General features: G+C 38.1%; 1 protein-coding gene and 1 long non-coding RNA gene across 6 annotated transcripts; both read right to left on the bottom strand.

Moving 5' to 3' along the window:
• Positions 1-15,500: 15,500 nt before the first annotated feature.
• On the bottom strand, positions 15,501-17,172 carry LOC133154346 (uncharacterized). Of its 2 annotated transcripts, none has more exons than XR_009714458.1 (6): positions 16,965-17,172; positions 16,292-16,880; positions 16,115-16,204; positions 15,927-16,024; positions 15,739-15,836; positions 15,501-15,655 (listed from the first exon to the last, which is right to left on the bottom strand). It is a non-coding gene; the product is annotated as an uncharacterized LOC133154346 (long non-coding RNA). The 2 variants fall into 2 exon arrangements; XR_009714459.1 differs by having other exon boundaries at positions 15,739-15,831.
• Positions 17,173-17,404: 232 nt separating this feature from the next.
• Positions 17,405-20,068, bottom strand: LOC133154285 (uncharacterized). Of its 4 annotated transcripts, none has more exons than XM_061278876.1 (4): positions 19,848-20,068; positions 19,683-19,786; positions 18,450-19,442; positions 17,405-18,253 (listed from the first exon to the last, which is right to left on the bottom strand). In XM_061278876.1, exons 2-4 carry the CDS (start codon positions 19,763-19,765, stop codon positions 18,196-18,198), a joined length of 1,134 nt encoding a protein of 377 aa, XP_061134860.1. In that variant the 5' UTR covers positions 19,766-19,786; positions 19,848-20,068; the 3' UTR covers positions 17,405-18,195. The 4 variants fall into 4 exon arrangements, with proteins under 4 accessions (XP_061134860.1, XP_061134859.1, XP_061134861.1 ...); XM_061278877.1 differs by having other exon boundaries at positions 17,412-18,253; positions 19,579-19,786; XM_061278875.1 differs by lacking the exon at positions 19,848-20,068 and having other exon boundaries at positions 19,683-19,832.
• Positions 20,069-22,218: the final 2,150 nt, after the last annotated feature.

The following is a 22,218-nucleotide window of genomic DNA, read 5'->3' as shown; positions in this document are numbered from 1 at the left end:
TCGGTTGAAAAATGTAGAAATGAGAAGGGAAAAGGGAAAAAGGAATAGAGTGTGAATTTCAAAATAAAAGATGAAAACGTGAAAATGTTGAATTTGGCAAGTTTGGGAATGTCCCCAATGTGATTTGAATGTGTTGAATTATGTGAATTTCAAACTGGAACAACATAAATGTGAAATGTTGAATCTGCCATTAAGAATGAATGGGGCAAAAATCGCCGTAAATTTGTGAATTTTGCGAAAACGGAAAATTTTTGGAAGGAAAAAAATCTAAGCAGTGTTGCCATGAATATTTGGAATAAGTGAAAAGTGGAATGGAGTGAATCGGTTGAAGTATGTGGAAGTAGTTAAGCGCCGAAAAAGTGGGCAGAATAAGTAGAATAATAATAATAATAACTAGAATTTGCAATTCCTGAAGGAATTGCGTGTGAAGGTGAAGAAGTTGAATAAATATTGAAGGAATGTTGCAGAATGATGTTGAAACGAGTTGAATCGGTTGAAAAATGTAGAAATGAGAAGGGAAAAAGGAACTGGGTGTGAATTTCAAAATAAAAGATGTGAAGTTTTTGTTAAGTTGTGGAATAGGTAAAGAAATGATGAACAGTTGAAAGTTGAAATGGGTTGAATCGGTTGAAAAATGTAGAAATGAGAAGGGAAAAAGGAAGTGGGTGTGAATTTCAAAATAAAAGATGTGAAGTTTTTGGTAAGTGGGAAGTTGTGGAATAGGTAGAAAAATGATGAACAGTTGAAAGTTGGAATGGGTTGAATCGGTTGAAAAATGTAGAAATGAGAAGGGAAAAAGGAATTGGGAGTGAATTTCAAAATAAAAGATGTGAAGTTTTTGGTAAGTGGGAAGTTGTGGAATAGGTAGAAAAATGATGAACAGTTGAAAGTTGGAATGGGTTGAATCGGTTGGAAAATGTAGAAATGAGAAGGGAAAAAGGAATTGGGTGTGAATTTCAAAATAAAAGAAGTGAAGTTTTTGGTAAGTGGGAAGTTGTTGAATAGGTAGAAAAATGATGAACAGTTGAAAGTTGGAATGGGTTGAATCGGTTGAAAAATGTAGAAATTAGAGTAGAAAAAAGGAAATTTTAGAGAATTTTGGTTGAATTTCAAAATAAAAGATGTGAAGTTTTTGGTAAGTGGGAAGTTGTGGAATAGGTAGAGAAAAGATGAACAGTTGAAAGTTGGAATGGGTTGAATCGGTTGAAAAATGTAGAAATGAGAAGGGAAAAGGGAAAAAGGAATTGGGTGTGAATTTCAAAATAAAAGATGAAAACGTGAAAATGTTGAATTTGGCAAGTTTGGGAATGTCCCCAATGTGATTTGAATGTGTTGAATTATGTGAATATCAAACTGGAACAACGTAAATGTGAAATGTTAAATCTGCCATTAAGAATGAATGGGGCAAAAATCGCCATAAATTTGTGAATTATGCGAAAACGGAAAATTTTTGGAACGAGAAAAATATGAGCACACTTGCCATGAATATTTGGAATAAGTGAAAAGTGGAATGGAGTGAATCGGTTGAAGTATGTGGAAGTAGTTAAGCGCCAAAAAAGTGAGCGGAATAAGTTGTATAATAATAAAGTACAGGAATAACAATAGTGTGAAGGTCTTCACCTTCACACTAACTAGAATTTGCAATTCCTGAAGGAATTGCGTGTGAAGGTGAAGAAGTTGAATAAATATTTAAGGAATGTTGCAGAATGACGTTGAAACGAGTTGAATCGGTTGAAAAATGTAGAAATGAGAAGGGAAAAAGGAAATATTGGAGAATTGGGTGTGAATTTCAAAATAAAAGATGTGAATTATTTGGTAAGTTGTGGAATAGGTGAAAAAATGATGAACAGTTGAAAGTTGGAATGGGTTGAATCGGTTAAAAAATGTAGAAATGAGAAGGGAAAAAGGAATTGGGCGTGAATTTCAAAATAAAAGATGTGAATTTTTTGGTAAGTGGGAAGTTGTGGAATAGGTAGAAAAATGATGAACAGTTGAAAGTTGGAATGGGTTGAATCGGTTGAAAAATGTAGAAATGAGAAGGGAAAAAGGAATTGGGTGTGAATTTCAAAATAAAAGATGTGAAGTTTTTGGTAAGTGGGAAGTTGTGGAATAGGTAGAAAGATGATGAACAGTTGAAAGTTGGAATGGGTTGAATCGGTTGAAAAATGTAGAAATGAGAAGGGAAAAAGGAATTGAGTGTGAATTTCAAAATAAAAGATGTGAAGTTTTTGGTAAGTGGGAAGTTGTGGAATAGGTAGAAAAATTATGAACAGTTGAAAGTTGGAATGGGTTGAATGAGTTGAAAAATGTAGAAATGAGAAGGGAAAAAGGAATTGGGTGTGAATTTCAAAATAAAAGATGTGGTTTTTGGGAAGTGGGAAGTTGTGGAATAGGTAGAAAAATGATGAAAAGTTGAAAGTTGGAATGGGTTGAATCGGTTGAAAAATGTAGAAATGAGAAGGGAAAAAGGAATTGGGTGTGAATTTCAAAATAAAAGATGTGAAGTTTTTGGGAAGTGGGAAGTTGTGGAATAGGTAGAAAAATGATGAACAGTTGAAAGTTGGAATGGGTTGAATCGGTTGAAAAATGTAAAAATTAGAGTAGAAAAACGAAATTTTAGAGAATTTTGGTTGAATTTCAAAATAAAAGATGTGAAGTTTTTGGTAAGTGGGAAGTTGTGGAATAGGTAGAGAAAAGATGAACAGTTGAAAGTTGGAATGGGTTGAATCGGTTGAAAAATGTAGAAATGAGAAGGGAAAAGGGAAAAAGGAATTGGGTGTGAATTTCAAAATAAAAGATGAAAACGTGAAAATGTTGAATTTGGCAAGTTTGGGAATGTCCCCAATGTGATTTGAATGTGTTGAATTATGTGAATTTCAAACTGGAACAACGTAAATGTGAAATGTTGAATCTGCCATTAAGAATGAATGGGGCAAAAATCGCCGTAAATTTGTGAATTTTGCGAAAACGGAAAATTTTTGGAACGAGAAAAATGTGAGCACCCATGCCATGAATATTTGGAATAAGTGAAAAGTGGAATGGAGTGAATCGGTTGAAGTATGTGGAAGTAGTTAATGGACAAAAAAGTGAGCGGAAGATGTTGAATAATAATAATAACTAGAATTTGCAATTCCTGAAGGAATTGCGTGTGAAGGTGAAGAAGTTGAATAAATATTTAAGGAATGTTGCAGAATGATGTTGAAACGAGTTGAATCGGTTGAAAAATGTAGAAATGAGAAGGGAAAAAGGAAATATTGTAGAATTGGGTGTGAATTTCAAAATAAAAGATGTGAATTATTTGGTAAGTTGTGGAATAGGTAGAAAAATGATGAACAGTTGAAAGTTGGAATGGGTTGAATCGGTTGAAAAATGTAGAAATGAGAAGGGAAAAAGGAATTGTGCGTGAATTTCAAAATAAAAGATGTGAATTTTTTGGTAAGTGGGAAGTTGTGGACTAAGTAGAAAAATGATGAACAGTTGAAAGTTGGAATGTGTTGAATCGGTTGAAAAATGTAGAAATGAGAAGGGAAAAAGGAATTGGGTGTGAATTTCAAAATAAAAGATGTGAAGTTTTTGGTAAGTGGGAAGTTGTGGAATAGGTAGAAAAATGATGAACAGTTGAAAGTTGGAATGGGTTGAATCGGTTGAAAAATGTAGAAATGAGAAGGGAAAAAGGAATTGGGTGTGAATTTCAAAATAAAAGATGTGAAGTTTTTGGTAAGTGGGAAGTTGTGGAAAAGGTAGAAAAATGATGAACAGTTGAAAGTTGGAATGGGTTGAATCGGTTGAAAAATGTAGAAATGAGAAGGGGAAAAGGAATTGGGAATGAATTTCAAAATAAAAGATGTGAAGTATTTGGTAGGTTGTGGAATAGGTAGAAAAATGATGAACAGTTGAAAGTTGGAATGGGTTGAATCGGTCGAAAAATGTAGAAATTAGAGTAGAAAAAGGAAATTTTAGAGAATTTTGGTTGAATTTCAAAATAAAAGATGTGAAGTTTTTGGTAAGTGGGAAGTTGTGGAATAGATAGGCAAAAGATGAATAGTTGAAAGTTGGAACGAGTTGAATTGGTGGAAAAATGTAGAAGTTAGAAGTGAAAAACGAAATTTTATGAAATTTTGCAAAATTTTATGCAAATTTTAAAAGTGAAAACGTGAAAATTTTGAATTTGGCAAGTTTGGGAATGTCCCCAATGTGATTTGAATGTGTTGAATCATGTGAATTTGAAACTGGAACAACGTAAATGTGAAATGTTGAATCTGCCATTAAGAATGAATGGGGCAAAAATCGCCATAAATTTGTGAATTATGCGAAAACGGAAAATTTGTGGAACGAGAAAAATGTGAGCAGACGTGCCATGAATATTTGGAATAAGTGAAAAGTGGAACGGAGTGAATAGGTTGAAGTATGTGGAAGTAGTTAAGCGTCAAAAAAGTGGGCAGAAGATGTTGAATAATAATAATAAAGGACAGGAATAACAATAGTGTGAAGGTCTTCACCTTCACACTAACTAGAATTTGCAATTCCTGAAGGAATTGCGTGTGAAGGTGAAGAAGTTGAATAAATATTGAAGGAATGTTGTAGAATGATGTTGAAACGAGTTGAATCTGTTGAAAAATGTAGAAATGAGAAGGGAAAAAGGAACTGGGTGTGAATTTCAAAATAAAAGATGTGAAGTTTTTGTTAAGTTGTGGAATAGGTAAAGAAATGATGAACAGTTGAAAGTTGGAATGGGTTGAATCGGTTGAAAAATGTAGAAATGAGAAGGGAAAAAGGAATTGGGTGTGAATTTCAAAATAAAAGATGTGAAGTTTTCGGGAAGTGGGAAGTTGTTGAATAGGTAGAAAAATGATGAACAGTTGAAAGTTGGAATGGGTTGAATCGGTTGAAAAATGTAGAAATGAGAAGGGAAAAAGGAATTGGGTGTGAATTTCAAAATAAAAGATGTGAAGTTTATGGTAAGTGGGAAGTTGTGGAATAGGTAGAAAAATGATGAACAGTTGAAAGTTGGAATGGGTTGAATCGGTTGAAAAATGTGGAAATGAAAAGGGAAAAAGGAAATATTGGAGAATTGGGTGTGAATTTCAAAATAAAAGATGTGAATTTTTTGGTAAGTGGGAAGTTGTGGAATAGGTAGTAAATTGATGAACAGTTGAAAGTTGGAATGGATTGAATCGGTTGAAAAATGTAGAAATGAGAAGGGAAAAAGGAAATATTAGTGAATTGGGTGTGAATTTCAAAATAAAAGATGAAAACGTGAAAATTTTGAATTTGGGAAGTTTGGGAATGTCCCCAATGTGATTTGAATGTGTTGAATTATGTGAATTTCAAACTGGAAGAACGTAAATGTGAAATGTTGAATCTGCCATTAAGAATGAATGGGGCGAAAATCGCCGTAAATTTGTGAATTTTGCGAAAACGGAAAATTTTTGGAACGAGAAAAATGTGAGCACCCATGTCATGAATATTTGGAATAAGTGAAAAGTGGAACGGAGTGAATCGGTTGAAGTATGTGGAAGTAGTTAATGGACAAAAAAGTGAGCGGAAGATGTTGAATAATAATAATAATAACTAGAATTGCAATTTCGGAAGAAATTGCGTGTGAAGGCGAAGGCAGATGTTAAGTTACAAACGTTAAGCGTTAAAAATGATGAGCGGGAAGAATACAAAGGGAAAATAGATAATTGTGAAATAAATGGGAAAATGTTACAAATACATGTTACAAAAAGGTACAAATGATAAGCTTTAAAAATGAAACGTTACAAATGTTACAAAAAAGGTACAAATGATAAGCGTTGAAAATGATAAGGGGGAAGAATAAAGAGTAAAATAATTTATGACTCCCAATGTGGGAATCGAACCCACTACAGGAAACTGGCTCGGGTTGACATTTCCATTGTGTTTCCGACTGAGCTAATGAGGATCCTTCCTTCTTGCTGGTTGAATTTGGTTAATGTAATGAATGTGTTTGTTGAATGCGAATGCGTAATCAAAGTGGTGGAAATTGCTTAATGTAATGAATGTTGGATGCGAATGACAAAAGTTACAAATGATAACCGTTGAAAATGATAACCGGGAAGGATAAAGAGTAAAATAAATAATGACGCCCAATGTGGGAATCGAACTGACGCGGGTTTTGATACCACTCGGGAATGATGCTCGTGTACTGGAATCACTTGTGTTTCCCACGAGCTAATTGAGTCCCTTACTATGTCGTGGTTGCAATTGGTTAATGTAATGAATGTGTTTGTTGAATGCGAATACGTAATCAAAGTGGTGGAAATTGCTTAATGTAATGAATGTTGAATGCGAATGTTAGTTACAAATGATAAGCGTTGAAAATGATAAGCGGGAAGAATAAAGAGTAAAATAATTAATGACGCCCAATGTGGGAATCGAACCCACTACAGGAAACTGGCTCGGGTTGACATTGCCATTAACAATGAATGGGGAAATAAAAGGCACAAATTTGCTAATTACTTAAAAACGGTAAATGTTATGAACGCGACAAATACTGGCAAGCGTGCCATGAATTTTTGGAACGTGTGAAAGGTTGAACGAGGTGAATCGGTTGAAGCATGTGGGAGTAGTTAGATGTCAAAAAAGTGGGAGGAATAAGTTGTTTAATAATAAAGTACAATATCAATGTGTGAAGGCCTTCGCCTTCACACAACTAGAATTTGCAATTCCTGAAGGAATTGCGTGTGAAGGTGAAGAAGTTGAATAAATATTGAAGGAATGTTGCAGAATGATGTTGAAACGAGTTGAATCGGTTGAAAAATGTAGAAATGAGAAGGGAAAAAGGAACTGGGTGTGAATTTCAAAATAAAAGATGTGAATTTTTTGTTAAGTTGTGGAATAGGTAAAGAAATGATGAACAGTTGAAAGTTGGAATGGGTTGAATCGGTTGAAAAATGTAGAAATGAGAAGGGAAAAAAGGAAATTGGGTGTGAATTTCAAAATAAAAGATGTGAAGTTTTTGGTAAGTGGGAAGTTGTTGAATAGGTAGAGAAAAGATGAACAGTTGAAAGTTGGAATGGGTTGAATCGGTTGAAAAATGTAGAAATTAGAGTAGAAAAAAGGAAATTTTAGAGAATTTTGGTTGAATTTCAAAATAAAAGATGTGAAGTTTTTGGTAAGTGGGAAGTTGTGGAATAGGTAGAGAAAAGATGAACAGTTGAAAGTTGGAATGGGTTGAATCGGTTGAAAAATGTAGAAATGAGAAGGGAAAAGGGAAAAAGGAATTGTGTGTGAATTTCAAAATAAAACATGAAAACGTGAAAACGTTGAATTTGGCAAGTTTGGGAATGTCCCCAATGTGATTTGAATGTGTTGAATTATGTGAATTTCAAACTGGAAGAACGTAAATGTGAAATGTTGAATCTGCCATTAAGAATGAATGGGGCGAAAATCGCCGTAAATTTGTGAATTTTGCGAAAACGGAAAATTTTTGGAACGAGAAAAATGTGAGCACCCATGCCATGAATATTTGGAATAAGTGAAAAGTGGAATGGAGTGAATCGGTTGAAGTATGTGGAAGTAGTTAATGGACAAAAAAGTGAGCGGAAGATGTTGAATAATAATAATAACTAGAATTTGCAATTCCTGAAGGAATTGCGTGTGAAGGTGAAGAAGTTGAATAAATATTGAAGGAATGCTGCAGAATGATGTTGAAACGAGTTGAATCGGTTGAAAAATGTGGAAATGAGAAGGGAAAAAGGAAATGGGTGTGAATTTCAAAATAAAAGATGTGAAGTTTTTGGTAAGTGGGAAGTTGTTGAATAGGTAGAGAAAAGATGAACAGTTGAAAGTTGGAATGGGTTGAATCGGTTGAAAAATGTAGAAATTAGAAGGGAAAAAGGAATTGGGCGTGAATTTCAAAATAAAAGATGTGAAGTTTTTGGTAAGTGGGAAGTTGTGGAATAGGTAGAAAAATGATGAACAGTTGAAAGTTGGAATGGGTTGAATCGGTTGAAAAATGTAGAAATGAGAAGGGAAAAAGGAATTGAGTGTGAATTTCAAAATAAAAGAAGTGAAGTTTTTGGTAAGTGGGAAGTTGTTGAATAGGTAGAGAAAAGATGAACAGTTGAAAGTTGGAATGGGTTGAATCGGTTGAAAAATGTAGAAATTAGAGTAGAAAAAGGAAATTTTAGGGAATTTTGGTTGAATTTCAAAATAAAAGATGTGAAGTTTTTGGTAAGTGGGAAGTTGTGGAATAGGTAGAGAAAAGATGAACAGTGGAAAGTTGGAATGGGTTGAATCGGTTGAAAAATGTAGAAATGAGAAAGGAAAAGGGAAAAAGGAATAGGGTGTGAATTTCAAAATAAAAGATGAAAACGTGAAAATGTTGAATTTGGCAAGTTTGGGAATGTCCCCAATGTGATTTGAATGTGTTGAATGAGGTGAATTTCAAACTGGAACAACGTAAATGTGAAATGTTGAATCTGCCATTAAGAATGAATGGGGCAAAAATCGCCATAAATTTATGAATTATGCGAAAACGGAAAATTTTTGGAATGAGAAAAATGTGAGCACACTTGCCATGAATATTTGGAATAAGTGAAAAGTGGAATGGAGTGAATCGGTTGAAGTATGTGGAAGTAGTTAAGCACCAAAAAAGTGGGCAGAATAAGTAGAATAATAATAAAGGACAGGAATAACAATAGTGTGAAGGTCTTCACCTTCACACTAATAAAGGACAGGAATAACAATAGTGTGAAGGTCTTCACCTTCACACTAATAATAATAAAGGACAGGAATAACAATAGTGTGAAGGTCTTCACCTTCACACTAATAAAGGACAGGAATAACAATAGTGTGAAGGTGAAGACCTTCACACTAATAACTAGAATTTGCAATTCCTGAAGGAATTGCGTGTGAAGGTGAAGAAGTTGAATAAATATTGAAGGAATGCTGCAGAATGATGTTGAAACGAGTTGAATCGGTTGAAAAATGTGGAAATGAGAAGGGAAAAAGGAAATGGGTGTGAATTTCAAAATAAAAGATGTGAAGTTTTTGTTAAGTTGTGGAATAGGTAAAGAAATGATGAACAGTTGAAAGTTGGAATGGGTTGAATCGGTTGAAAAATGTAGAAATGAGAAGGGAAAAAGGAATTGGTTGTGAATTTCAAAATAAAAGTGAAGTTTTTGGTAAGTGGGAAGTTGTTGAATAGGTAGAGAAAAGATGAACAGTTGAAAGTTGGAATGGGTTGAATCGGTTGAAAAATGTAGAAATTATAGTAGAAAAAAGGAAATTTTAGAGAATTTTGGTTGGATTTCAAAATAAAAGATGTGAAGTTTTTGGTAAGTGGGAAGTTGTGGAATAGGTAGAGAAAAGATGAACAGTTGAAAGTTGGAATGGGTTGAATCGGTTGAAAAATGTAGAAACGAGAAGGGAAAAGGGAAAAAGGAATTGTGTGTGAATTTCAAAATAAAAGATGAAAACGTGAAAACGTTGAATTTGGCAAGTTTGGGAATGTCCCCAATGTGATTTGAATGTGTTGAATTATGTGAATTTCAAACTGGAAGAACGTAAATGTGAAATGTTGAATCTGCCATTAAGAATGAATGGGGCGAAAATCGCCGTAAATTTGTGAATTTTGCGAAAACGGAAAATTTTTGGAACGAGAAAAATGTGAGCACCCATGCCATGAATATTTGGAATAAGTGAAAAGTGGAATGGAGTGAATCGGTTGAAGTATGTGGAAGTAGTTAATGGACAAAAAAGTGAGCGGAAGATGTTGAATAATAACTAGAATTTGCAATTCCTGAAGGAATTGCGTGTGAAGGTGAAGAAGTTGAATAAATATTTAAGGAATGTTGCAGAATGATGTTGAAACGAGTTGAATCGGTTGAAAAATGTAGAAATGAGAAGGGAAAAAGGAACTGGGTGTGAATTTCAAAATAAAAGATGTGAAGTTTTTGTTAAGTTGTGGAATAGGTAAAGAAATGATGAACAGTTGAAAGTTGGAATGGTTTGAATCGGTTGAAAAATGTAGAAATGAGAAGGGAAAAAGGAATTGGGTGGGAATTTCAAAATAAAAGACGTGAAGTTTTTGGTAAGTGGGAAGTTGTGGAATAGGTAGAAAAATGATGAACAGTTGAAAGTTGGAATGGGTTGAATCGGTTGAAAAATGTAGAAATGAGAAGGGAAAAAGGAATTGGTTGTGAATTTCAAAATAAAAGAAGTGAAGTTTTTGGTAAGTGGGAAGTTGTTGAATAGGTAGAGAAAAGATGAACAGTTGAAAGTTGGAATGGGTTGAATCGGTTGAAAAATGTAGAAATGAGAAGGGAAAAGGGAAAAAGGAATTGGGTGTGAATTTCAAAATAAAAGATGAAAACGTGAAAATGTTGAATTTGGCAAGTTTGGGAATGTCCCCAATGTGATTTGAATGTGTTGAATTATGTGAATTTCAAACAGGAACAACGTAAATGTGAAATGTTGAATCTGCCATTAAGAATGAATGGGGCAAAAATCGCCGTAAATTTGTGAATTTTGCGGAAACGGAAAATTTTTGGAACGAGAAAAATGTGAGCACCCATGCCATGAATATTTGGAATAAGTGAAAAGTGGAATGGAGTGAATCGGTTGAAGTATGTGGAAGTAGTTAATGGACAAAAAAGTGAGCGGAAGATGTTGAATAATAATAATAACTAGAATTTGCAATTCCTGAAGGAATTGCGTGTGAAGGTGAAGAAGTTGAATAAATATTTAAGGAATGTTGCAGAATGATGTTGAAACGAGTTGAATCGGTTGAAAAATGTAGAAATGAGAAGGGAAAAAGGAACTGGGTGTGAATTTCAAAATAAAAGATGTGAAATTTTTGGTAAGTTGTGGAATAGGAAAAAAAATGATGAACAGTTGAAAGTTGGAATGGGTTGAATCGGTTGAAAAATGTAGAAATGAGAAGGGAAAAAGGAAATGGGTGTGAATTTCAAAATAAAAGACGTGAAGTTTTTGGTAAGTGGGAAGTTGTGGAATAGGTAGAAAAATGATGAACAGTTGAAAGTTGGAATGGGTTGAATCGGTTGAAAAATGTAGAAATGAGAAGGGAAAAATGAAATATTGGCGAATTGGGTGTGGATTTCAAAATAAAAGATGTGAAGTTTTTGGTAAGTGGGAAGTTGTGGAATAGGTAGAAATATGATGAACAATTGTTGTTAGAAAAGTAAACATGTAACATTTATTCAATCACACATTCAATTAATTTCAACCATTCAATAAATTTCAACAATTCATTCAATTATGCATCATTCATTCATTCATTCATTCATTCATTCATACATACATACATACATACATACATACATACATACATACATACATACATACATACATACATACATACATACATACATACATACATACATACATACATACATACATACATACATACATACATACATACATACATACATTCATACATTCATTCATGCATGCATTCATTCACACATTCGATCTTAGTCACGTCACCCTGCACACGAGTGACAATAATGGGCATCCCATCTTGTGGGATATGGGGGGGCTGGCTGAACGTTTTTAGCCAGATATCCAGCTTGATGCTTGTGACTTCTCCCAAATCCGAGACAACCTCCACCACCTCTTCCCCATAGAGGATACCAACGACCGTGACGATGAGGCTGGAGTTGCAGGCCTGTTGAATAAAATAAAAAGCAAATTAGTTTTTATGAATGGAAAACAACGTTTACCAAAGGCTAATCATGCCTCCAAAAAAAGCAAGTGGGAGCAGTAAAGCCATCCTAAAACACAAAGACAATGCGACAGTGAGCGCCTGGCGCGCTGCGGGCGGTTGCGCGATCGGACCAAATTAAGCGCCCTGCGCACTGAGGTACACTTCAATTTTGGAAAGTACATCAGGACGTTACAAATCATTTCTAAATTTCAGCGACGACTCTGTCACAATAATGCAACCAGCGCGGAGCAGTTGCGCGGTCGGCAGCGGGCTACGGTTACGCGCTGGGCGGAAGGCTGCAATTGCAACTGCAAAAATGAGCAAAAAAAATAATAAGCAAGCACCTTTTCAATTCCACTGCTATGAAGCCATTTACTAACCGTTATATCTGTGTATATAGTGGAGTGGAGCATTACTCCAGAATCGGTCACCCGGGCACTCAGGTGGGTGAAGAGGAAGGAACCCCCTACTTTCAACTCCATGAGATTCGCCTCCCGCCAAAGGCCAATTTTGACAGTGGCATCATCCTGCGGTAGTTTAAAAAAAGTATGTGTGCAAAGTGCTACAACAGGGGAAGTACAAATGGCTACTTACCTTTTTAAGTGTCAAATGCCGAAAAGGCGCAAGGTGGTTCCCCCTTTGGCGCACCATGCGGATTGGACGCATCTAAAGTGAACCAAATTGATATCACAATTAGAATAATTATGTTTGACAATGAGCGTGTCATGTGTCAGTGTACACAACCTTAACGATGACAAAAAAAAAAAAAAAAAATTGGTACCTTAATACTAAACAGAGGATTTCAATGATATTGTGTGTGTGTGCGTGCGTGTGGGTCGGTGGGTGGGTGGGTCGGTTGGTTGGCTTTGCATACGCATGCATGTACATTATTGCACATGCATCATGTCTTCACAGGTGTACACAAATACATGTGTGTATATGTGCATTTGTGGGTGCAGGTGACTTACATCTGTAATTATGCCATCCAGTGACACCATCTCTTCAGGTAGTTTTTTCACTACTTCTTGAGGAGATGATGCCACTGAGTTGGGGTAGACCAGGGCCCTGGCCTCTTCCTCCAACTGTGGGCTGGTCTGCACTTCCGCCCCGATGAAGATCTTGGAGCCGGGTTTAGTGAGGAGCAAAACGCCCCGTTCGTCAACACCAAAGTTTAAAAATATGTAACTGTTGCCCTCTGTGACAAGGGCTGCCAAGTGTTCAAACAGAACGACTTGATAGGCTTTCTTGCCGTCACAGAGGGCAACAGTTACATTATTATGCTGTCCTTGCATGGACAAGGTGCCATCCGCACCACAAATCCAGCTCCGCGCTCGAACAGCACTCCTTATAGCAACGGCTTTAGCAGCAATCATTTTTGTCGCCATTCTGAAAGAGAAAAAAAAGAGATAAATTGACTTGTTTAGTTAGTAGATGGCAAATGGCAAATTATTCATTTAATAATAAATATTATAATACATCTGACTGACTTTGAGATTATTTTATTAGCGACACAAGATATCATTACCATATTCAAATTGGATAAAAATAAATGGATACCACGTATAATAAAAACAACAACAATTATTTAAATGTTATACTGAAAAAAGAAAGAGTTTGCCAGCAATGATTTTAACATCCACCAGATGTCACTGCAGAGTGCCAAAGTCAATAGTTCATTGGTGTGGAGCATATCAAGACTGCTACAAATTAACACTGGGCAATGAATACTACTGATCTTACTCGGTCAGTGCATATCAGTGGTTACAGTTACAATGTCATCTGCTATATAAATTTGGAAGCACATTTCATAATGGCGCCTGTGCGTTTTTTGGGGGGGCTAACCTAAAACAAAGATTTTAATAAAAGAACACCGTAAACCATTTTTATCCATTTGCGTGTGGCGACTACGAGGTGTCGTCTGAAATAAATGAATTACGCGTCGTGTATCTTTCCAGAAATGTCGTTACTCCGTAACGCAAAGTGCAAGCATCATGCGTCCATCTTGTTAGATGGCAAATGCACACGGCGGACGATAGTGTATAATACTTAAACGCAAGAGCAATAAAATGGGGAATCCTCCGTCATAAATAGGAACGCAAAACAAACATGTATTTTCGACTGACTAGTTAATTAATAATTACAAGTTCATTTGCTATATGCGCATTTCGTAATGGCGGCCTTTTTTTTTTTTTTTTTTTTTGCTCGACGCAAACCAAAGATGTGGTCACTGAAAATACAATACTTGTGCCGCGAATAATGTTCACGTTCATCAACCGATGGAATTAATCCATACTAAATTCACCGAGAAACAACTCCGCAAAAGTCCGTCGTGAGAACAGGAGACTATTTTTTTCTATATGTACAGTTAATGAGTAATAACATGTAATAGCACAGTAATAGAACTGTGACGATCGTAATTAGAAGTGGGGAAGTGCTACTTTCCCCACTAACGCAACAATCCTGGTTAAAATGTAAGTATATACTTAGGGTTTTTAATATTGTTGTGACAAAATCTCATGTTGCCACTTACCTATCTCGTCTTCAACTGGATAATGAGACGGTGTAAAGTCATTATCCCTCCCCACTTTTCGTCGGCGCGAAAGGTCGGCGCGAAAGGTCTGAGCGAAGTCTGAAAAGAGAGGGTAACTTTTAGTCGTAGCGTCAAAACTTTAGTACATACAGAAAAAAAACACTGAGACCGGAACACATCGCTCTAAATTCGTGTGAAATATGATTACACAATTGAGTGAACATGTGCATGTTTATATTTACGTGAACTCAACGCTTTTCGAGCCCACCCCCCCCCACCCCCCCTTAAAAGGTGAAAAATGGTAGCGTCCACTTTAAGTAAAGACAGAAAAAGTAAAATCACGCGATACGTGACGATACGATTGAGTGGCGATATTTCAGTATATTTAAAATCTGATCATGATAGTAATAAAATAGCCTTACAGTAATGGTAATAACTATAATCGCCACGGTTTCTGAGGTTTCCGATTTGTTTTCAAAGTATTTCAATGCAACGTGATCAGTACAATCGCGAAGATAAAATAATGGACACTATATCAACTTATAGAATGTACATACAAGACAACATACATACAAGACAACATAACAATAAACTATGATCACAAGACAATATATTAATAAACTTTCAATAATTGTCTCATTTCCCCAAAAACAACCCACTTCCCCCCTGATGCATGCATTGGCTGATGAATAATGATAACATCACATTAAAATATTTAGTGAGTAGTGTGAAAGTAATGAATGAACATGCAGAGTTAAAATCAAAAATAAGTATTTAATTACAGTTTCATATCAACACAGAAAAGACCTATTTTCTATTAAAGAAAGAATTAAATAAATGTCAATTATGAATAATGTCATTCAAAACAGGTTATTTTATACGACAAATCACAACATAAGTTGTCAACATACACTTTACACTTTTCCTTCTAAACAAGAAGGAAAAAAAACAGTTGCATGGTGCTTTTTGGAACCAAAATACAGCATGATATTAGTTGTTTTGGGCAGAATGGAATATATAATGCGTGAAATCTTATAAATAATAAAAAAAATAGATAAAATGTTTAACTGACTCAATAAATACTGAACATACAAAATGACAAACAAGAACGTATACATTGGACTGGACTTGTATGTGATGAAATGAACATGCACATATTGGAAACACAAAACTTAATAAACAAAATTTAAGGCAAAGAAATATAGAAAGGCCAATAAATCAATCAATCAATCAATCAATCAATCAATCAATCAATCAATCAATCAATAAATAAATAAATAAATAAATAAATAAATAAATGAATGAATGAGAACAGAAAACAGACTATACTATGAGGCCTCGCAGAGGGACAGCTTCCGACAGTTAAAGGCTAAGGTGTTCTCTGTCTGCATGACTGGATGCATGTAGAACCACAGGCAAGACCCAGGAACATACTAGAGGAACATGAAAGAGGTGTTGAGGAGAAGGGGTAAAATTAAAGAGTGCTTCCTGACAATTTTCCTTGTTGGCTACTCACAGATGAAGCAGGAGAAGTCATGTGTGTTTGGGAGTTTGTGTTCCATGATGCAGGCCTCCCTTGTACAAGTCTTCTTGAAATGCGTGGCTCTCGCTGTGCTACAACATAATATCATAATCAATTCATGTTGAGGAGAAGCGGTAAAATTAAAAAGTGGTTCCTGACAAATTTCCTCTTTGCCTACTCACAGAAGAATCAGGAGAAGTCATGTGTGTTTGGGAGTTTGTGTTCCATGATGCAGGCCTCCCTTGTACAAGTCTTCTTGAAATGCGTGGCTCTCGCTGTGCTGCAACATAATATGTTAATCAATTCATGTTGAGGAGAAGCGGTAAAATTAAAGAGCGCTTCCTGACAAATTACCGTCTTGGCTACTCACAGAAGAAGCAGGAGAAGTCATGTGTGTTTGGGAGTTTGTGTTCCATGATGCAGGCCTCCCTTGTACAGGTGTTCTTGAAACTGTTGCCCTCTGTGACGACAAGAAAGCCTGTAAAGTAGTTCTGTTTGGTCTGTTAGGTGGGTTCTCATCAAAAAAACATTGAGTTTCTACACTTACATTACAATAAAGTAATATGTCATGGCTACCTCTGGCCTCGATTCTGGGATGAGCTTCTTCTTATCGTGGCTACAAGGCAGTTAGTTACAGGCTTGGCTAGATGTGGTTGAGCCACAGCTGAACACATTTCTGTCCCTTCTCGTTAAACTCTGCTAAATTCGATGCTGTGCAGGGATGTTCCAGCAGGGGCACATGAGGAGGTGTTGCATGGTCTGTGGTTCAGTGCCACAGTCACACTCGCTGTTCCGATCCTCCAGATGTCCCCATTTGGCGAGAGTGACTTTTGCACGTCCAACACCAGATCTTAGTCTATTTAGGCATTTCCACGTTGCATACATAGTTGGTGTCTGCTCCTGGGGTCATTGCCTCGCTTGCTTTAAGCTCCATTGTAGTTTCTGGTGGAAGATTGTCAAGTCTTTCTTCCCGCCGAGTGACTCTTTCACTGTCTGTGTTCGGCGTTCTGAGGGGTGGGACACTTTTCAGAAAACTTTTCCTGGACTTAAGGCGGCATTTGGCTGGTACATGGCCGAAGAGAGGATGTCTTTGGTCAGTGGACTGTGGATGAGCTGCTTTCGCCACATAAAATGAACTGTTAAAATACAGAAGAGTGAAATAGCAGCATTTAGTGTCTTTTGAAAGAAAGATAAAACATGTCTAATGATGAGAAACTTACCTCGTCTGTTTTCTGTTGTCGCCTCACGATTATGACGTAGAAAAAATATAATACATAAAAAAATGAAGTAATTAATGTGAAAAACAATTCAAAAAAAAAAAGTTTAAAAGGCCTTTCTATAACTAAAATCAGAAATAAAAACATGTAAAACGTTAAAAAGTCTCCCCTTAACTCGTCTAAGATAGTTTAAAAAATGTAAAAGTTTCAAAAGTTAAAAATTTGGAAAGTGAAACATTTGAAGTTAAAAGTTTAAAAAGTTAAAAATGTTACAAGAGTTAAAAATTTAGAAAGTGAGCATTTTAAGTTAAAAGTTTAAAAAGTTAAAAATGTTCCAAGAGTTAAAAATTTAGAAAGTGAGCATTTTAAGTTAAAAGTTTAAAAAGTTAAAAATGTTACAAGTTAAAAAGTTAAATCAACTTGAGTTAAGGGAAGACTTTTTGAAAGCTAATTAAAAAGTCTAAAAAGTTAAAAATTTTAAAAAGTTACATCAAGTTAAGGGAAGGCTTGTAGAAAATTTCAAAAGCCTTGGCCTTCCCTTAACTGAACTTGAGTCCACAACAACCCCCATTCCATCTCAACATACAGGCCCATCTCAACTTACCACCACAGACATGAGTTCAGCTACATCAACTGTCCTTGTCTTTACATGTATGACCACCTTTACTCATGATACTTTTTAATGACAGTTTCATGTAAGGCTTTACTCACGGTTTGTTTCCATTTATCACTCTTCTATGATTTGCCTGGGACCATTTAAAAATGATAAAAGTGAATCCAAGTTAAAAAGGCCACTCCTCTCCGTCTCCCCTTCACTCACTCTGAAGCATGTTTCTCGCGTCAAGCAAACCTTTGCCATCGATAAGTATTTTCCAATTCGATGTTTTCTCCATTTGTAATGCCAGCCAGGCAACAGGTTTATTGCTAGCATCATGCACAAACCTCAGTGTCCAAAATAGGGGTGGATTTCATTGCCACCAATTTATATTATCAGTATAAAGCTGCTTTTCCAGCTATCGCTATCCACATGGGTTGGTAGTTATTTTCTATGTGGAAATTGTGAGGCTAATGGCAACATTACGTTTACCATTCTGAGCCCCAGATCCCATTTCATCTCTAGTCAACAAATCACCCACCACATCCCACCACTAATATTATACACTTACGCCATTCGACGTCTGTCCTCGTTGTTTTTCCAACTACTGAAAAACATGATATAGATTTGACTTACCTTTCACTGGTCAAAACACAGAAAACAGGATTGTGATAGCTGTTGTATGTTCGCACGGAACCTGAATAAAGAGCACAGAGGTCAAGAGAAAGAAAAAGAGGTCAAGTAATGAGCACTTCCACTCTGGATCCCATCTCTCCTCAAGTCAACAAATCACCCACCGCATCCCACCACTATTATTATACACTTACGACACCGTTGACGTTTCGATTTCCATCCTTGTTGTTTTACAAAATGCTGATTTAGCTGTGACTTACCTTTCACTGGTCAAAACACAGAAAACAGGATTGTGATAGCTGTAGTACGTTTGCAGGACACCTGAATGAAGGGCACACTGAGGTCGAGAGACAAAAATGAGGTCAAGCAATGTGTTTTTGTCAGTGGTAGCAGTGGCTATGAGTTGCGTGTAGCCTTTCGAGCGGAACAAATCAAGAATGGGCTTGAATGAGGCAGATAGCATATCTTCATTAAAATCTCCACATACCAAGATCTGATGATGCTCCATTACTTCAAGGTACCGCAAGAGATTTCCCAAGCTTGGCAGAAAAGTGCGCAGACTGTTGCCTGGAGGCCTGTAAACGGCAGCAATCAACACATTGAGGGGATCTTCAAGTTTCACCACAACAAATTCAATGTCAGTCACACCCTGAACGTATTTCTTTTCCTGGGCCGCGATGTGACTTTTGACACAAATACCTACGCCGCCACCACGTTTTGTCGCCAAGTCAGGACAGTTTGTGTAAGAATCACTTCGGTTCCTGCAAAACATCGTGTAGCCTTCCAAGCAAGCACGTCCATCGGCCACTGATCCTTGGAGGTGTGTCTCTGTGAAGCACAAAACATCAGCGAAAAGCAGTTCGTGATGAGACACGATATCTTGCACGTGACAAGACAGCCCTTCGGTGTTATGATGGACGACAACCAGGTGATTTGCCCGATCTACCGACGGCATCACGTGAAGGAGGGGCATGACGCTCTCCAAAGAATCCTCTGCCATCTCAGCAAGAGCAGCAGTGATTTGTGGATTTGCATGAAGCCTTCTCTCATCCATATGCAGAATATGCAGACCACTGAGCGAAGTCACTCTACTCAGAGCTACGTACCCCATGCCGTGTTCGAAAACACCTTTCAGCGAAACTGCAGCCTGTGACGTTGTCATGCCTTGTACCTTGTGGATCGTGCAGGCAAAAGCAAGCTTGATGGGAAACTGTCGGCGCGTCACTCCAGCCTTGTTCAGCTTCTCCTCCAGTCTGTCAATGTACACGGGGTTAGCAGCACGCGCTGTGTTACTCACATGATCGAGTTCCAACCCAAGTTTCTGGACACGGGCTTCATTTGGATAGTTCACCAATTTGACAACTTTTGCAAACATCCCGTTGCACAGACCTGATTGAACATCAACGTTCCGTGTGATCATAACACGAGCACCCAGGGCAACTTTGATGGAGTCCGGGAGCTCATTCTTAGCGCCTTGCACAGGGGAAGCTTGCCTTGCCATTCTGCCAGTTCCTTTGTCTTTCTTGTAGTCATCCGCGTCAATCTGCACAATGTCCTTATGAAGCAGTTCCAGCATCGCAGAGTTATGGCCATCCACCTGTTTATTGGTGGCAAAAACATGCAGAATATGCTTTGGACACATTTCTGGGGAAGTGTACCTCGTGGCAAGGAGAGCTCTGTCCATTTCCGACAGTTCATCTGACTTTTCTTTGACGCGGAGTCGGTTCAGCAGTTCGGCAAAGGCGACATCGTCTTTCTGCCTCATGATGGCGGTGAGCGTGATCTTTTTGAAGTCGTCACGCCAGTGGTCCAGCCGCGTAGGATCGTACACGCACAGAGGTTTGGACTGTCTCACGGGAGGGAGCTGAAAGAAATCTCCAACAGCAAGAACAGACATGCCACCGAAAGGTAAATTAATTCCTTTGATTTGTTTCAACCTGGCATTCACGTAGGCGAAAAGGTCTTTCGACACCATGGAAATCTCATCGATGATGAGTATTTCGGCGATGGACAGCTCGGCTCGGACTTCGTCCAGTTTATTGCCCAGCCCGTGGTACGGGGGTTTGAGACTTCTCGGCAGTTTGAGTAGACAATGCAATGTTGCCCCGGAAATGTTGAACGCCGCCGTGCCAGTGAAAGCTGCGAGAACAACCGTTTGCTTGGAAATGTCGGCCTCCTCAGCCAGTCGTGGTAGTCTCTGCAGTATTTTGGTAGCGTCAGCGTGGATACACTTGATGAGATGAGATTTGCCGGTCCCGGCGCCACCGTTGATGTGGTAGAAGAACTGCTCAATGGGCTTTGAGCTACACACACGTTTTATGCACCAATCTCTGACCTTGTAGAAGACGGACGCTTGCTTTTGGTTCAGGTTACGGTACATGTCGCGTAACACCGCGGGATCGATGGCAGCAGGCTCTGTCACGATGGACATTTGCGTTGTTTTGGACCTGACGTTATAGTCCGGGACATTTTCCTCCACGTTGTCGTTCGGTTCATCTCTCGCGTTCATTTCCTCAACGCATTCGAGTCTTTGCAACTCACTCTCGGGAGCCAGGTGGCACCATTCGTTTATGACGAGCCCACTCTCCTCCACCTCTTGGATGGCGTTGTCAATGTCTCGACTGTATTTCTCATACCTTTCTCTGTTCCTTCTGACAATTTGGCACACGCGCTCCACAGAGTCGTTATACGGTAACTGCACACAGGCGTTATCATGAAACAACTGATAGGAAGGACAGCGTTCAGATTTTAATTGGCAATCAGCACGATGAGGCAGGTACAGCTTGAGCAAGCAGCAGTAATATTCCTCCGGATTCTTTTGTTCAGAGTATTTGCAGTATTTGATGACCGCATGTTTTTCTGTTCTTTTCTGGACAAAGCCCATGTCGTTCAGCAGAGGCAAAACATTCTTACCTTTGGCTTGTTTGCCATAAACAATTCTGCACATTGATGCAAAATCAGCCAAGCACATGACTTCGAATTCCTCTGTTTGAGGTCTGGATTTGTATTTTTCCGGCAGGCCAGTCATCCACACTTCATGAGATTCCTGCGTTTTGCCCTCAAGGAGCGAGAGAGGATAACTCATTTTCAGCGCATTGTCACTCGTTTGTACAAATACCACCATGCGGGAGGACTGTTTCATATGCAAGCCGCACGCACGTGCGACGCATTCCTGAGCACTCACTTCTCTTTTCTTGGAGTACGCTTGCATAATTTGCTTCATTTCATCGCTCTCGTTGACATTTGCGCAGCGGGAGTTTTCAATGACCGATTTCAGGTATTGGCTCAGACCGTGTTCAGCTTTGCTGATGTAGCTGCAGATGTATGCGATGCAAGAGTAGGCATTCAGGATGTATTGGATGTCCAGGTTACCATCCCAGGCAAGAAGCAAATGACGGTTGTAGTTGTTGACCCAGCAGTCTTTGGGTTCTCGCTTAAGCACGACAGAACTGGACGAGGCCGTCATGCGCAAACAGTTCATGTACTCATCACCGGTGAGCTTACATTTAGCCAGTAGCTGAGGCAAAGTCAGGGATGACGTTTCAGGCTCATTCAGCAGATTTAGCACGGGAACAAGCTTGGCATTTGACGCCAACCGATCGTCATTGCGTTGATCTCGATTGTCGTCGTCGACGGGCGCAGGTCTGACGATCATTGTTTCATGGCACGGTTGTTTGGGGAATCCAAAGCGGCAATTTGCACCTTGGTGTTTGACGCACGATTTGGAGTGACTTTTGCTGTGCATCTGAACCTCTGTGACCTTTTTGTACAATTCCGGTTCCTTCTGCGGGTCCGGCAGCTCAGCCGAGATGTAGCGAGACACAAAATGACAGATGGCTTCATCCGTGGCTTCCTCAAATACAGGGGCACCTCGAACCCAAATGAGGCAATGAATGTGAGGACTTCCTCTGTGTTGAAACTCCAGTCGGTAAAAGTAGTCGACGACCTCACCAATCGGTTGCGCCGGAGAGAGGATCAAATCTCTGAACAGAGCTTCCACACGCTTGTCGAACATGCGCATCGTCGTCA

Source organism: Syngnathus typhle, linkage group LG5, assembly GCF_033458585.1.
Source record: "Syngnathus typhle isolate RoL2023-S1 ecotype Sweden linkage group LG5, RoL_Styp_1.0, whole genome shotgun sequence".
In the NCBI taxonomy this organism is placed as follows: Eukaryota; Metazoa; Chordata; class Actinopteri; order Syngnathiformes; family Syngnathidae; genus Syngnathus; species Syngnathus typhle.
The sequence above is the reverse complement of the archived record's forward strand: the minus strand, read 5'-3'. Positions and strand labels throughout refer to the sequence as shown.